General features: G+C 51.5%; 1 protein-coding gene across 2 annotated transcripts in view; it reads right to left on the bottom strand.

Moving 5' to 3' along the window:
• Window positions 1-15,662, bottom strand: part of SLC2A1 (solute carrier family 2 member 1) — a 29,299-nt gene extending 13,637 nt beyond the window's left edge. The window contains exons 1-2 of one of the 2 annotated variants that reach the window (XM_054572080.1): window positions 15,494-15,662; window positions 3,073-3,168 (exon numbers count right to left, since the gene is read on the bottom strand). In XM_054572080.1, coding sequence (XP_054428055.1) covers window positions 3,073-3,168; window positions 15,494-15,511 — 114 coding nt within the window. In that variant the 5' untranslated portion in view covers window positions 15,512-15,662. Of the gene's footprint in view, window positions 1-3,072; window positions 3,169-5,012; window positions 5,125-15,493 lie in introns of those variants that run through there. The other variant, XM_054572079.1, reaches the window with a different exon arrangement.
• Window positions 15,663-16,226: the final 564 nt, after the last annotated feature.

The raw sequence follows: 16,226 nt of genomic DNA on the forward strand, positions 1-16,226 counted from the left end.
AAGGACCCTCCTCTCCTATCAATGAGCCTTGGCCCTTACTTCTCTCTTTATTCCAGTCTCTCTAGAACATCTTCCTGTCTTGCTATTTGGATACCAGTGACCAACTCGCAACTTTTCTGCAGCTGACTGTGCACCTAAGAAACAGGCCCCACGTCCAAGTGCTTCCTGTACACCTCCAGCAGTATCACACCAAACCTCAATTCCTGCGTGTCCCATGGGCCCTATCAGCGCCTCCCATACCTGGTCCTCCTCCAGTCCAGAAACCTCCTCCAAGCCAGGACATAAAAGCAATTTTTAAACCCCACTCTCTCATCCTCACACTGATCTGAGGACCAAACCCTGCTCATCCTTCTTGCTCAGTGTTTGTTTTTCTACTCCAGTTGCGGGAGCAGCTTTCTCACCAGTTTCCCTGTTTCTAGCCTCGCATGCCCAGATCCATCCTACTACCTCGGACACTGGGATCATTTCCTAAAATGCAAATCTGATCATTACCTGTCCTCTTTAATGGGTCCCCACTGTCCTCATTCTGAAGCCCACACTCCCTAGCTCGCCCTTAGACGGTGTTGCCACATGTCCATTCTGGCTATCCCATGCCATTCCAATGACTGGATATTTTATAGATGAAACTGACCCACAAGGCCCTTGGTGGCCGGCTCTGGCTCACCTGTGGCCCTCCTGACCGCTGTCCTCCCATTCACCCAGGTCACACACCAGACTCCCTCTCCTGTGGGCATTTTATTCCCCCCCCACCCCGACCCAGGCCCCCTGTTCACCCCATCCAGTCTTGTTTCTTGAAACACCACCTGTATCCCAATCTTGGAGTCACAGTTGTGTCAGTAACTCACTATGTGATCACGGTCAGGACATCACTTAATCCTGTAGTTCTCTACTTTGGCTGCACGTTAGAATCAGTGGGAGAGCTTTAAAAATTTGATGCCTGCCCTGGCTGGTGTGGCTCAGTGGACTGAGTGGTGGCCTGTGAACTGAAAGGTCGCAGGTTTGATTCCGGGTCAGGATGCATGCCTGGGTTGCAGGCCAGGTCCCAGTTGAGGGCGTGTGAGAGGCAACCAATTGATGTATCTCTCACATATCCATGTTTCTCTCCCTCTTTCTCCCTCCCTTCTCCTATCTCTAAAAATTTAAAAAACAAAAGCCCAAACCACTTAGATCTGAATCTGGGAGTGTCTGGGGGACCCTAACGTGCTCTCAACCTCTCTCTGCAATGGTACAGACTTTCTGTCTGAAGGACTCCCACAGGGAGCCAGCTCCGAGGCACACACCTTGGCAAGAGTCATTGAGAGCATTTAGCAAAGCAGGGCTTGAGGCTGTTCGAAGCATGGGACCACAGTCGCCATTTCAGACATTTCAGACGGCCTTGGAAAAGTCCCATCACGTCCACTACAGCTGAGCATGACTCAGCAGGCCACGCCTTCCTGGTGACCTGCCCCTTAGCACTGGGCAAAGCTAAGTGCCTGTTTGGGTCAGGCCCAGCTCAGACTACCAACACTGCCCAGTTCCCCCAAACAGGCCAGGGAGCCTGGGGAGCTTGCTACACTCACTTTTCAGTCTGGACGAGGGATGTGCTCTTGACGGGATGGCTGTCCACTCTCATTTCATCAGCCCCAGGAAGGCACAGCATTTTAAACTTGTAAGACGTTGGTCAGAAAGAGGTCGTGTAGTGTAAACAGGGGTTTGCTTCTGACTCCACTGTCCCTAGCTATGTGACCTTGAGCCCATAGGTCATTTCATCCACCCTCATCTGCCCAGGGCCTCAGTTTTCAGGTCTATAAAATGGAAATCACTACTCAACCTCAGGAACATATGCAAAAGGCCTGGTGTAGAGCAGTGACTCAGTACAGTTTCCTTTCCTGTCCCCTTTCCTCTTCTTTCTTCTCTAAAGCAAGCGGGCTGGGCTGGAGGTGGTCAGCAGGGTCCCTCCTAGTCTTGACAGTCAAGTAAACAAGTGAGGACAGATCTGGGATGCAACACGGGGAGAAGCAAGTAAGCATAGAACTTCACCCCCTGCGGCTCTATAGGGCAAGAGGCCATTTTTGTTGTGACTGGCATAGGGCCTTCAGGGAGAGGAGGTAACTACCAGCCTAAAACAAGATGCCTTCAAAGGAATGTGCTGTGAGTGGGTGGGTGTGAGTGCAGGCTTGGGGAACACCTGGCCGGAGGGCTCCAAGGAAGACTGGTGTTGGATACCAGCTCCATCCCTGACTAGCTGGGTGATGCCAGGCAGGTTTCTTCTCTGGCTTCTCTCTCCACCTGCAGGGTGGGCATGATGGAGGCTGCCCGCCTGCCTTGTAGGGCTGCAGGTGAGCAGCAAGCGAGAGAAATACCACGAGATCCCTCTATAGCCCCAGGGTGCCACATAAATGCAGCATCATTAATTATACCAGGATTATTACAAGTGTCCGTGTTGTGTGGGAGGCCGCTCAATTAAGGCCCTGTGTTTTTTCCTGGCTGGCATGGCTCAGTGGATTGAGTGCCGGCCTGCAAACAAAAGGGTTGCCAGTTCAACTCCCAGTCAGGGCACATGCCTGGGTTGCAGGCCAGGTCCCCATAGGGGGCTCACAAGAGGCAACCACACATTGATATTTCTCTCCTCTTTCTCTCTCCTTTCTCTCTCTAAAAATAAATAAAATCTTTTTTAAAAATTAAAAAAAACAAGATTAAAAAAATAAAGACCCCATGTTTCTATGGGCCCTGATCTTGTAGAATTCTGCAGCTCCAAGATTTTTATTTTAAATCCTCTCCCGAATATATGTTCATTGATTTTCACGAGAGAGAAAGGTGTAGAGAGATGTGAGAAACATCAACTGGCTGCCTCCTGTAGGCACCCCAACCAGGGATCAAACCTACATTTTGGTGTATGGAACGACACTCCAACCAACTGTGCACCCAGCCAGGGCTGCAGTCCCAAAATTTTAAGGCCAATGACAAGACTCTCTGGCCTGGTAAGCACCAGAAAATCAGCTAATGAAGCAGATGATGAGTTTATATAAGTAAATGACTGACCCGCAAGGGGCAGTAAGAATGTTGATAAGCCAAGGAAAGCATAGCACTCACCTTCTGTGGGGCATTGATGACTCCAGTGTTGTAGCCAAACTGCAGGGAGCCAAGCACTGCCCCTCCCACGGCCAGCATGAGGCGGCCCGTCAGCTTCTGCAGAGGAGAAAACACACTGTTACAGGCAGGTCTGTGCCCAGGTTACTGCAGAGCAGGGCCTGGGCTGGCAGGCTCCCTGTTCCCATTACCTTGCCTGACTCTCAGAACTATACCGGTCTTTCTCCAGGAAACTTGGCCACTTTTTGACTTCGGGTCCCCCAACCAGCCCTGCTAACTTCTAGAGCCAGGGGTGTCCAAACTTTTGGAGTCTCTGGGCCACACTAGAATAAGAGCTGTTTTGGGCCACACATTAAATACACTGTGACACGCAATCACGAAAAAAATCTCATGTTTTAAGTAAATTTACAATTTTGTGTTGGGCCGCATGTGGCCCACAGGGCGCACCCTCCATAGGCACTGAGCTGGCCAGACTCATTCCTGGGGTTTTTTTTTTCCTCTCTCTGAAGCTAGGTCTTGGCTAGAGATGAACAGGCCTTGGCATTTTCTAGGGTCTCATTTCCTTGATGGGAGCCAGGCCTGGGGTCCAGGTGGCTCCAGACTCTGATTGGGAGGCCTGGGACCAGTGACCCTATGCAGGGGGCGGGAAGGGCCCACAAATTACATGGGAGAAGCAGCCTAGAGGCGGAGAGTGCCCTGCATTTGGACCCAAAGTTTCTGGCTTCTGATTCCTGCCCAACCTGCCTACTTGCTCTGTAAATTACAGCAGGTTAAGTGAGTCTTCCCACTGGTCCCAGACCCTCTGCTGATCTGCAAAATGTTAACTGTTTTGTGCAGATCAGCCTTGGAGGTGTGGTCCCGCTCTCCCCTCCCCTCCATTCACAGGGTAGGAAACTGAGCCCCACGAGGCAGAGATGAGGCAGAGAGAGAGATGAGGAAGAAAAGTGTCCCAGCTTGCTCAGGGGTCTGCAGAGAGCCAGGCTAGAGCTCGGGGTTCCCCAATTCCCTACCTAGTGTCCCTGATAGCAGCCATCTGCAGACCTTGAGCCTCTCAGGGTTTTCTGGACACAGATGACATACCAGCCAGGAATGTGCTTTGGAAAAGTGACACGAGGCAAGTAAGAGTGTGGGGCCAGGGTGTTTACAATGGGCAATGGGCTAAGGGAGCAAAAGGACGGCGGGTTTCTGTCCTCAGGAAGCTGAGGGCCTGAGAGCAGCAGGTAGGTGGGCCCTGGGTGACAGGTGCCTGGCTTCATTCTTAAAAGAAGGAAGCCAAGAAATGTGACAGTAGGCAGGCCCTTAACTGGTCATGAGAGAATGGAGCCAGGAGAGGGGCACCAAAGGACAACTGTGGGCACTGCACTGGGCTGGGGCTGGAAGAGAGGGTTGGGGGGCTCACACACTGAGCCACACCTGTGTGTGGAGGCGAGACGCTCAGCTCAGCCACGTCTGCCATGGGCCTCGGTTTTCCCACAGAGCCCAGAAGCAGCCCTGACTTCCAGATCCTCACAAATAGCACTAGGTTTAGCGGTTAATCAGACATGTTCCTAGTATGGTCTTTTCATTCTCTTGGAGCCGTCAGGCCAACGATTGAGAAAGCCAAGGTTTTCACAACAGAGGCTGAGGAAGAGGAAGGTGGCTTTGGCTAGCCCGAGTGCACAGCTCCGAGGCTATTCTTTGTCAGGTGAGCGCTGGGTCCTCTTCCCGCCAGCACACCTGGCCCCTTCCTGGCCAAGCTCGGACATGCATCCTAGATGCTGGGGCTTTCTCCCTGGTGGGCTGCACTCCCTTTAAATCCTGCCCTTCACAGCCCAGCTCCACCCCCTCCCCACCGCCCACGTACACAGCATGCCGCGGTGCCCCACGGAGCCCCCTTCTCCCAACTCCCCGGACAGCCATCAGAGCTAGAGCTGTCAGTTCTAGTGGGGCGGGGCGGTGAGTACCTGGCAGACCCCTGGCCAAGCCCAGTTCACAGGGTGACCACTGGGATTGGTAAGAGAAAGTGGACAGGCACTGAGCATTGACAGAGGGAGGGCTAAACAGCGGCGGCTGGGCCCTGCCACGTGAGAGCGGTCTCCACGGGCGTCAGCCTGGGGCTGTCCAGTGGTTGTCCAGAGTGCGATGAAAATGGTGCGCAAGATGCGTTTTCCTAGTGCACAACAGAATAAAGATAAAACTAGCAATGTAAACCTACGACTTAATAAAATATGGCATAACTATAGGATACAATATAAAAAAGAAAGTTCTTTAGGTATTGATTTGGGATATACACCAAGATATATTCAGTTAAAAAAAAAAAAGCAAGCTTCAGAAGACTGTGTATTGTACGCACTCTTTTTGTGTATTTATCTTGTGTAAAAAATAAATAAAAAAGGCTATGGGGGTAGGGGGTGGAAATACAGCGGTCCTCAGTACTTGGCTTCAGAACTCGTCAAACCTGGTACTCCTACTCACTGCATTTTGATGAGAAAAAAACATTTCAGCACTCAGTGCTTGCTAGCCACTTGTTGCACTTGCTGTAACTTGTAGGAGTCACGATGCCACCCCCACAAGAGAAAATGCTTCATCAATTGTGGCTTGCTTGCCACTCTTTGGAATGAATGAATCACACGTACAGAGGTACCACTGTATAAATAGCAACTTATTTAAAAGAGCGCACAACAAAGGTACTTTGAGGGATCAGAGTTGCAGGCGCAGGGTGGAAGGGAGACCCCTCCTTTTACACCCTTTTGCACTTTTGGAATTTTGAATCATGCGAATGTCATTATCTATGCAAAAGAAAAATGTTTACAAGCCCTGTGGTTTCATATATTACTCAGAACAAAGCAATTTAATTGAAAATGTAAGTGACAAATAATAGAGATGATTTGTGCTCTGGTAAAATACCGGCAGCGCGTGAATGAGGGACACTGCAGCCAGGCTTTGGAGAAGTAGTGCTGTTTATTATTACAGGTCCTGTTTTCACTCTGGCTATGATGTTCTAGGGGTTCCTCTGGCCCTGGCATCACCCTTGGGACCCTGCGGAGCAGTGCAGCCTCTGGCGGCGGGGGCTGGTAGAAGCCAAGGACAATCCCTTCCGCTGGACTTCGCCATTTGGCAGGTCAAGGTCAACTCTGCTTTAGAAAACCTGTCTACCCGTGTCCTCAGTAATAGCCACAACCACCCGGGCAGGCTGCTGCATCGGGACCTCAAATGCTCAGTGACCCATGCTCAGGCCCCAGTCCTGATGGCAAGAAAGTGGCTTCTGGTCCAGCACAGAGGCCAGTGTGGTCTGAGCTTCAGCCAGCCCGTGGGGAAAGGCACTGTGGGAGTCCTGGAGAGACTTGTAATTTTGCCTGGGGACAATCAAAGATGGGTCCTCAGGAGGTGACACTGGAGTTGGACCGTGAAGGACACGCAAAGGAGTCTGCTTAGTGGGGAGTCGGTGGCAAGACTGCATTCCAGGGAGACAGAACCATTCATGCAAGGGGAAGAAGAACGGGCCCCATAGGGCCAGATTAACAGGGGGTGCTCAGCGTGACTGCGTGCTGGTGCAGGGGGCAGACCGTGGCCTCTGCTCCTTGGTAGGCATGTGACGTTGTGACCAGCCACACATCCACACTTCCAACTCCCACCCCCACTGCACCCACCAAACCCTGCTTGATCACTGCTGGGCTTGGAGTCAGGAGACCCAGGCTGAAGCACAGTGAGCCGCTCCCCTCCACCCTGGGGCTGGGATAGGTGGTGGCCCTGGCTCTGGGCCTCGGTTTCCTCACATAGGAGATGGGGATAAGAGTTCCTTCCCTTCGGGGTTGCTGTCAAGGTCTTTATCAGTGCCCATCATGGAGCGTGCAGGGCTCATTGGACAAGTGTTTTTTGAGTCGGGGAAGGATGGGAAGCTGCCCCTGACTGGGCCACCATGGTACCATGTGCTCCCACCAGCCCTGTGCCTGGAACTAAAACATAGCGATGAAGTCCATTCATTCAACATGTATTTATTTTGGTGCCAGGCTGATGGGCAAGGTAGTAATGCCTTAGAGAAGGGGCAGAAACCTCACATCCTGTGGCTTTCTCTTGAAGCTTTTAGGAGTGGAGCAGCAATGTGGAGCCTAGATCCTGAGACCCCCTATCGGAGGCAGGACATTCCCTGTAGGAGGGGGGTCCAGAAATCGCTCCCATCCTTGTTCCCCACATGGCTTCCCCAGGTGCACCAGAGCAGAGGACACAGCCTTTGTAACTGCTTGGCCCCCAGTTCTAAGGGGCGGGGGGCAGGGGCTTATCTGGGGCTAGAAGATAGAACATCCACACTCTTTGCTCTTGCTGTGTCCTCTATAGTCTACAGCTTTTGCTACACGTAGTTGGGAATACAGATCTGCTATTCACCCGCCAGCCTGGGAACTCCTTACGCATGGGACCTAGAGTGCCTGGGGTAGGACACACCATAGAACCTTTGCAAAAGAAGACTCACCACTTCTGAATTTAGCTTTTGGGCAAAACTGGCCCTGCATGTATCTGTTCTGCCAGAATGGTGCCCATCCTAACAGACTTTCACTTGGCCATTTATCAGCCCTCTGATGAATACTGGAACCTCTGCTCTGACAGGCCGAAACAGAGTAACAGTAAATCCCGCACCCCAACCCCCACGGCTGGAGAGGAAAGACCCCCAACTAGTTGATATCCTGGCCCCTCAGTTCCACAAATGCCCAGGCTCAGAGTCCAGCACAGAAAATGACCCCATGCCCCCCACCCCTCGTCACCTCTATGCTAATGCTGAGGGTGCAGAGCCTCACTGAGAGCTCTCCCTCCCCCAGGAAGCCGGCAACGAGGTTTCAGCTTCTGGGACCTCTCCTCCCACACACCGGGATGATCATGGCCAGTGGCACTGCTAGCACCGCTGCCTTTTGACTCGCCACGTGCCCTTCCTCAGCACAGCCCGTCAGCCCTGGGCTCGGTCTCCAGCAGGCCCTAGGTCAATACTGGTGGAGGGAGGGCCCGTGGCTGCTGCCATTCGGAGGCAGGACATTCCCTGTAGGAGGGGGGTCCAGAAATTGCTCCCATCCTCGTTCCCCACATGGCTTCGCCAGGTGCACCAGAGCAGAGGACACAGCCTTTGTAACTGCTCGGCCCCCTGTTCTAAGGGGAGGTGGGCAGGGGCTTATTAGATCCAGGATAGCTCCCTTTTTATTTATTCCGTGTACATTTCTAAGATTTCATGCAGAACAGAATTCTGGGTATTGAAAAAGAAGCCCAAGAAATTGCAGAATTGCTTTAATACCCTCCTGTGATAGATGGGAGCTGGAAGGTCAGAGGCAGGGGCCCCAGGACACTCAGCAAACAAAGGCCAGGGCTAGGACTGAAGTTCTTTGGATTCCTATGTTGGCATTTTACCCCCCACCCCCTCTGACCTCATCTTTCAAAAAGAAAGAGGAATGGGGTTATCGCTCTGATGCCTGACCTTCAGAGGACCTCACGCCTTCCAGTGATGTCAGGACTCGGGACTTTGGCCTGGCTGAGCCTCCCTGTGCCCCATGGTGCCCCTGGAGGCAGAAGGGGCTCATCAATCTTTGTGTGTGTCTGTGTGGGAGGAGGAGACTCATTAATCTTTAAAGCGGAGAGGAGGGAGCTGCTGAATTTAGCGGCACCAGCAGCACCAGCGGCACCAGCGGCACCAGCAGCACCTGCAAGGGGTTAGGCACCATGCCAGGGGCTTCTTACACATCCCAACTTAAGCACTACGAACACACTCTGGGAGAGATCGCTCCCACTTTCACAGATGGAAAAACGGGAGGCTCAGAGAGGGAAAAGTGGGTACCGGCAAGTCCCTCGGCTTCTGTGAAATTGCAAGCTGGGGGTCCTGGATGCCAAACTCTGTGCCCTTTCTGCTTAGGTCCTCCCCCCTTGGCTTCCGGGTACTGGACCCTGAAAGAAACAAGGTTTCTACCTGGTGCTTTCTATGTAGGTCAAGTTTCTGGGCCTTGCCCAGCCTGAGCCAGGACAACCCAGGCCCAAACTTCTGGCTACTTGGGTGGATTTTGCTCTAAGCCAAGGCAGGCAAACTATGGCCCATGGACAAAATCCAGCCTGCCAGCTAAGAATGGGTTTTACTTTTTTTTTTTTAACTAGCTGAAAAAAGAAGACTAATATTTTCTAATAAATAAAAATTATATTAAATTCAGCCCTGGCTGGTGTGGCTCAGTGGACGGAATGCCGGCCTGCAAACCAAAGGGTCGCTGGTTCGATTCCCAATCAGGGCACAAGCCTGGGTTGTGGGCCAGGACCCCAGTGGTGGGCGTGCAAGAGGCAACCATACATTAAAGTTTCTCTCTCTCTCTCTCTTAAATAAATAAAATCCTTTAAAAAATTATATTAAATTCAGCTCTGCCTGGTGTGACTCAGAGGATTGAGCGGCAGCCTCTTGGCCTCTGAACCGAAAGGTTGCTGGTTTAGTACCATCGGGGCACATGCCTAGGTTGCAGGCTGGGTCCCTGGTTGGGGGCATGGGAGAGGCAGTCAATTTGATGTTTCTCTCCCTCTCTTTCTCCTTCCCTTCCCCTCTCTCTGAAAATAAATAAAATCTTTAAAAAATTATATAACATTAAAATTCCAGTGAACACTAATATAGTTTGGTTGGAACAGAGGCACAGGTGTTGGTTTACATATTGTTTAGGGCTGCTTTCGTGCTACAGTGACAGAGCTGAGTGCTTGTGGTCGATGAGAATGGTGTGGCCCACAAAGCTGACGATAATTTACTTACTATCTGGCTCTTTATAGAAAAAGTTTCCCCATCTCTGCTTTAAGCCCCAGCTCCCCTGAACTACTACTATGTGCAAACAAACCCAATACGCAAACTGCACAGGAGTTTCAAAGTCTTCCAGACAGAGCCAAATCATTCAAAGTAAATAAAAAGGTGTCTCTTCTAAAATGGGATGTTAAATGCAAAGAGTTAGCTCCCTGCGCTGTGTGTGTGGGCCCTGCGTCAGGACCCGGACATCTGGAGATGTCACCCCCGAGGAGGTATGCGTTCAGGGGTAAGGTGGGCACCGGTTCAGCTCTGGTGAAATGAATTTGATAAAATCATGGGAATATATGCAAAGGCTCAAACACTCGTGGCAAACGAGGACTCTGTGAAGTCCCAGGTTCCCTGCCCCTTCCTCTAACACCTCCAGTTCTCAAAGAGAGGTTTTCTAAGAAAAATAAATTATATTACTAAGGAAAGATAATGCTTGAACGCACTAATTCTAGTCAATCGGGATTCAGCAATATAAAGCAAATTCCTGCGTTCCCTGAACTTGATATTTTTGTTGAGGGTGGAGATAGAAAATAAATACCTAAAATATATCAGGTGGCGAGTGGTATGAAGAAAAAGCGATGGGGGTGCTATTTTGTGATCATGGGACATGCCTGTAATGGAACACTATGCAGCTGTTGGAAAGAATGCAACACATCTGTATGTACTTGATCTGAAAAGAGCCTCAGGGTAGCTTGTTCAGAGAAAAAAAGCAAGGTATAAAACAATGCATAAAATGTACATTTTGTGTGAGGGAGGGGAAGATAATGAACTTGTACAACGGTAGGAGCTTGTACTGGCAGAGAAACACTTAAATATTTACTTCTAAGGGTAGGTGGTTGAACAGGATGGGCTACGCAGGGCTGCACAGAACTTGGTAGAAAGTGTGATCTAATTACCTAAAAAGTATATTTATTGGCACATATATACACGTGCACAAAACGAGGTCTGTTAGGGTAAATACCAAACCACTGCAACTGGGAGAAGACATATACTCTTTTACTTTGTATACTTCTCCACACAGTTGGCTCCATTACTTCTATAATTAAAAAACAAAAACAAAAAAACCCCCACAACCTGTCCCCAGAGTTGTATACTATTATTCCTACTACAGATGAGGAAGTTCCAACAGGAGGCATGGCTGGCCTGAGGTGGAATGGAAGAGTTGTTTCTGATGGAGCCCTTTCTTCCCCATTCCCAAATGCCAAGTGTGGGGGAGACAGCTTTGGGCTAGTGGGTGTGGGGAGATGTCCCGTCCAGCAGAGGCCTCAGTAGCCAAAGGCTCCATAAGCTGGGATCCAGCAAGAGCTTTCTCCTCCCCCACTTCCAGGGTGCCAAGCCCCTGGGGAGGCAAAAGCTAGCAAGGTGGTGGTCTTGAAGAGGATGAATACCGCCCTCATTCTGCCCAAGTTCAAGATCTGGGAGCCCTGCTCACTTGCTGTAAAACCCCAGCATTCTTGCATTAGCTACTGCTTCCTGGCCTGGTGGCTGGATGGCAGAGTCTCAGGCCCCGCTCCGCCCCTCCCACGGAGGGAGGTAACAATGGAGGTTTGTTTTGGTGGCCAGGCTGGGCCTGCAGACCTGGACACAGCCTCCCTGAGCCTTTAAGTCCAACCAAGGAGACTTCTCAGGCTCTACTATCTTGGGGATGCCGGTTACCGAAGGGAATGACTTTATCACCTCTTTGCCCAGGAGTGACATGGGGGAGGGATGAGGTTGCAGGTCCCAAGCCAATGCTGCACACACTTTCCCCTTTGTTCCAGGCCTTCTCAGCTCTGCCAGCCTGGGGGAGGGGGAACTGGATTGCCTGTACCCTTGGAGCCTGAGCAGAGCTCTAGGCCCCGACACCCTGGGACCAGGAGGCACCAGTAAAGCTGAGCTCCCTGAAGTTACAAGCTGATTATGGGGGATTTGGGGCTGACCCAGCTCTGGGGCAAGTAGGGTCAACTCCCTGAAGGGCTCAGCACGACAAGGATCACCTCGGAGATGTTTACACTGCTTGCACACCCCACCTGGCCGTACAAAGGGTCTTTCCACTTAAAATAGCCACCACCCTGGAGGCTATTTAGGGCCCCTGGCCCATCTCACCACATCCACCACAGGGTAGCAAACCTCCATTTTACAGGGAAGAAACCAAGGCTCTGAGACAAGCCACTTCCCCAAGGTCATAGTTTTGTGAGGACATGTTTTGTTTCTATTCACAGAAGGGTTTCAGTTGTCAGGTTATGCCTAATCCAACTTTGAGATGCCTTCTGCACCCAAAAAGAGCTTGGAAAATCCCAGAAGTCTGGGAATCCCTGCTGATTTGGGTGAATGGGGGTGGGGCGGCGCACAGAAGACGGGGCTATAGGGAAGAAAGCACCTTTTTCCCCACTGTCGAACATCTCAGCTATTTTGTGACTGCCTTATCTTGAACACATTTTGCTTCTCTGGCCTCCGTTTTCTCATCTGCCAAATGAGGGCTGGGCCATGGGCTGGAAAGGCCTCCTTCCTCCTCTGACTCTCCGTTATCCCTGTCATTCTAGACAGGCTGGCAGCGTGTTCTGAGGTAGGGGGCTCAGTGTGTGACGTCGGGAAGGTCATTCTTCATTGGATTGTGATTCGTGTCTCCCTCACAGGGGAGGCAGGGCAGCCATATTAGTTGATTGCTCTCCCACTCACGGGCTACCACCTCTCACCCATGGCCTACCTCTGTAAACCAACAACCTGACAAGCCCCTCCTGGAGAAGAACTGGAGCTTTAATGATTTCCTTGATCAAGTGTTACTCAGCCCACACACCCTGGGGCTCCCCCAAAGCCCCATCACACTACCAGAATGCCAGACTTCTGGACAGAGCCCAGGTACAGGTCCCCTGAGGTCCAGGTAACAGCAATGCATCATAAGAATGCAAAGAGGCAAGGAAGATTTACAGAATGTTGATGGGGACAAACATTTTTTTCTGAATTCTTTTAGATACTGTAATGATGAAAACAACATCATTATGTAGCTAAGGTAACTGAGCTAAGCTGGAATTCAAAACCACATCTGCCAGACTTCGGAAGCCTATGTTCCTTACACTGCTGAGGGGCTAAGGGACCCTGAGGATTTCCGATTTCTTCTTTGTCTGGAGGGCAGAAATGGCAGAGGCCCTGGGGTTCCACTAGCTGAGAGTTCTTCTCCAAGGGCTAGATGAGACATCCTGGAGCAGGGCTCACTCTTGCCCTGTCCCTTTCCTGCTTCCTGCTCAGTGAAACTCATCCCAGTGAGCTGCGGAGGAGCACAACAGAACACACACGGAAGGCACAGCAGTCAACAATCCCCAGTTCCTAGGAGATGAAGAGGAAACATTGCAGAAGGAACTTCTGAGCTAGAGGCACCTGGTCTGAAGAGCTTGGGCAAGTAATACAATCTCTCCAGGTCTCATACTACATAAAAGAGCTGTGCTTGCTGATCAACACAGTGGGCCCCAACGGGAGGGGATTTTTCCCAGAGAGTATACAGGATGATCTACAGAAGGTTTAGCAAAAAAGAAAAATAAACTTTTTACTATAACTACTGTCGGTTTGTTTTTTGAAATTTCTTTTATGTAGGCATAAAATCTATGAGTGTCACAGAGCATGTACATGAATTTGTAAATACAGATAAGCCACCTGAAAGGGGGCGCTCCAAAATTAGGTACTGATGGAGCAGTCAAAAGTTTGAAGGTTATTGCATGAAAAACAGCCACCAGCAACAGCATTTAGAACCAGCTGGTACAAGGGCAGCCCTTGAATTTATGCAAACTCCTCCACCAGTCCAAACTTCAAGAAAGGCCTTGAATGGTGTGGCTCAGTGGGCTGGGCATTGTCCTGCAAACCAGGGCGGGGGGGGGGGGGGGGCGGGCAGGGGGGGTCACTGGTTGGGGCACATGCCTGGGTTGCTGGCCAGATCCCCAGGTTGGGAGTATGCGAGGGACAACCTTGGATGTTTTTCTCCCTCTTTCTCCCTCCCTTCCCCATCTCTAAACAAATAAATAAAATATTAAAAAGAAGAAAGAAAGAAAGAAAAGGTTTGATGAAAAGGTGTCATTGGAAGCCTTTCTGATTGGTTTGGGTTCAAATCCATCTCAGCCACTTACTATACTAGCTGTGGGACTTCAGGAAAATTTCTTCCCTTCTCTGAGCTCCGGGCCCATGAACTAGCAGTGATAGCAAAAGGCATTTTAGCCAAGGGCCTATTCTATCTCCACACAGAATATTTACTTACTCGCTCAACAAATAAACACCCAAATCTTACATCACATGCTGAACAGGTAGTTCTTACCCTTGAGGAGGTAAGAAAGTTATCTCTGTCTTACGCTTGGAGAAACTGAGGCCCAGAGAGGGTAAGATAACTGAGCACTGCCAGAGCACTGAGATAACACAGCAAGTATTTGGACTTAGGAGTCTCAAGCCCTTACCCCCAGCACTTCTCATTTGATTTTTATTTTGTTATATCCCAGCATAATGGCTAACCTATGACTGCTAGGGAATGTGTTCCCAGAGCGGCGTAAAGCAAGTAGTCAGGATTCAGCGAGCAGAAAGGCGCCTTTTCCCCCGGAGGGTGAACGTTAGGCACCCCTCCGCTCAGCCAAGACCCTGCTTAGACCCGCGCACCTCCACAGCCCACAGGAAGGGGCAGTGCAGACCCACCCCAGCATTCCAGGTAAACAAATGGGCATCCTTGCGCCTTCCCAGCCAAGGAGACGGGGACATTTAAGAGGATAAGAGGGAGGGTTTCAAAGAAAAAAAGTGACTTGAAAATATTCTGTACAAGGGGGAAGATGGGAGGAAGGAAACAATGTTTTGCACACAGGAGGGGCTCAGTATATATTCTGGGAAAGACCAGATCCACTGCAGGACAAACCCGTTTACAGATGAAAAAAAAAAGAGAGAGAGAGAGAGAGATCCTGCTTGGGCAGTTGCTGGCCCCCGGAGAAGAGTCCTTATCTATTCTGAGTACGAAGTCTCTGGTCCCCAGTTCCCCTCCCCCCCGCTCCACTCCAGCCTGAGGTCCCTTCCCGGTACCCAGTCTCACGGGGCTCGCGGCAGCGGCCCCTGAGGTGCTCTCTCACAATCCCCCGCCCAGAGGGACACGTGCCACCTCCGAGCACATCTTCCCCAGCTCCCCAGGACTTGGCAAAAGCTTTGAGGCCTGCGCTACCGGAAAAGAAGGCCCTCACAGGCTATCTTCTCTCCAGGCAGGCACTCTGGAGTTGGATTCCCGGCCTTAATAAAGCACTCGCCGCATTAAAGGCAAACACGAGGCCGCGCGTGGTTCGGCACCCCGGAAAGAAGAGCGGGGACGCGTGGCTGGCAGAGGGTCCCGCCTCCTCCGCGCGCAGCTGGGGCCGGGCCGGGCCGGGCTGGGGGCTCGGCCGCCTCAGCCAATGGATGAACCCAGGAGGAGTCCGCGTTCTAGTACTCGTGAGAGACGTGCGCTCGGCGCCGAGTAGCTGGAGCCCCGGAAGCCGCAGAGCGCTCGCGCCAACTCAGCTTCTTCGTACCGCCAAATCCCGAACCCTTGCCACCCCTCTGCCACCCCTCTGTTCCCCACTCCTGCGCTCTAGGCCGGCGTCCATAAAAGCTCAGAGACGCGCGTCTCCCGCCCCGGTGAACAGCGAGGCTGGGCCGCCGCAGTTTCCCAGCTCCGGTATTTACCTTGCTGCTGGGATCCATGACTGTCCTTTCTGCGCCGGAGGCTCTGGCTTCAACGGGTGCGCGGGCGGGCGGCTCAGGTCCCCAAACTCCGACTGCGAGTGAGAGTCTTCTAGCTCCACCAGGCTACCTCTACGGTTTATAGGACCCCAGCCATTGGCTGGCGCTACTACTGTGTGTGTCGGTGGGGGGGCGCAGAGCCAGGGCGTGGCTTGACACGTCAGAGGCGGGGCTGCGCGGGAAGGGGCCGGGGTGAGGGGCAGCTCTGCAGCTGAGATAACGTGGATGTACGAGTGAAGGAAGACAGCAATGAATGAACAGTTAGTCTGTTTCCTGCCAGATCTTATTTTTTAAAAAAATACTTTTTGTTTTAAAAATTGATTTTAGACAGAGGAAACGAGAAAGAGAAACATTGATTTGTTGTTCCACTTGTTGGTTGCTTCTTGTATGTGCCCTCATCAGTGATTCAACCCCCTTGGCTTATGGGGAGGACGGTCTAACCAACCGAGCTACTTGGCCAGGGCCCCAGCCAGCTCTTCTAGCCTTTCCTTGACTGCCTTTTGGGTTTCGCCACCTTCCTTCTCACAGTCTCTCGTCTACTGTCTATGTCTCTTCCCAGCTGTGGGGATGCCCCTCTCAGCCCATGGGTCTCACTCACCATCAGGCATCCTTTCCTTCTCCAGGCTGGCCCTGTGCTGGCTATTTCCCTAGAGACAGAGACATATGAGCCTGATGC

This window comes from Pteronotus mesoamericanus, unplaced genomic scaffold, assembly GCF_021234165.1.
Source record: "Pteronotus mesoamericanus isolate MK-2021 breed Mesoamerican mustached bat unplaced genomic scaffold, CSHL_Meso_final contig_221, whole genome shotgun sequence".
In the NCBI taxonomy this organism is placed as follows: Eukaryota; Metazoa; Chordata; class Mammalia; order Chiroptera; family Mormoopidae; genus Pteronotus; species Pteronotus mesoamericanus.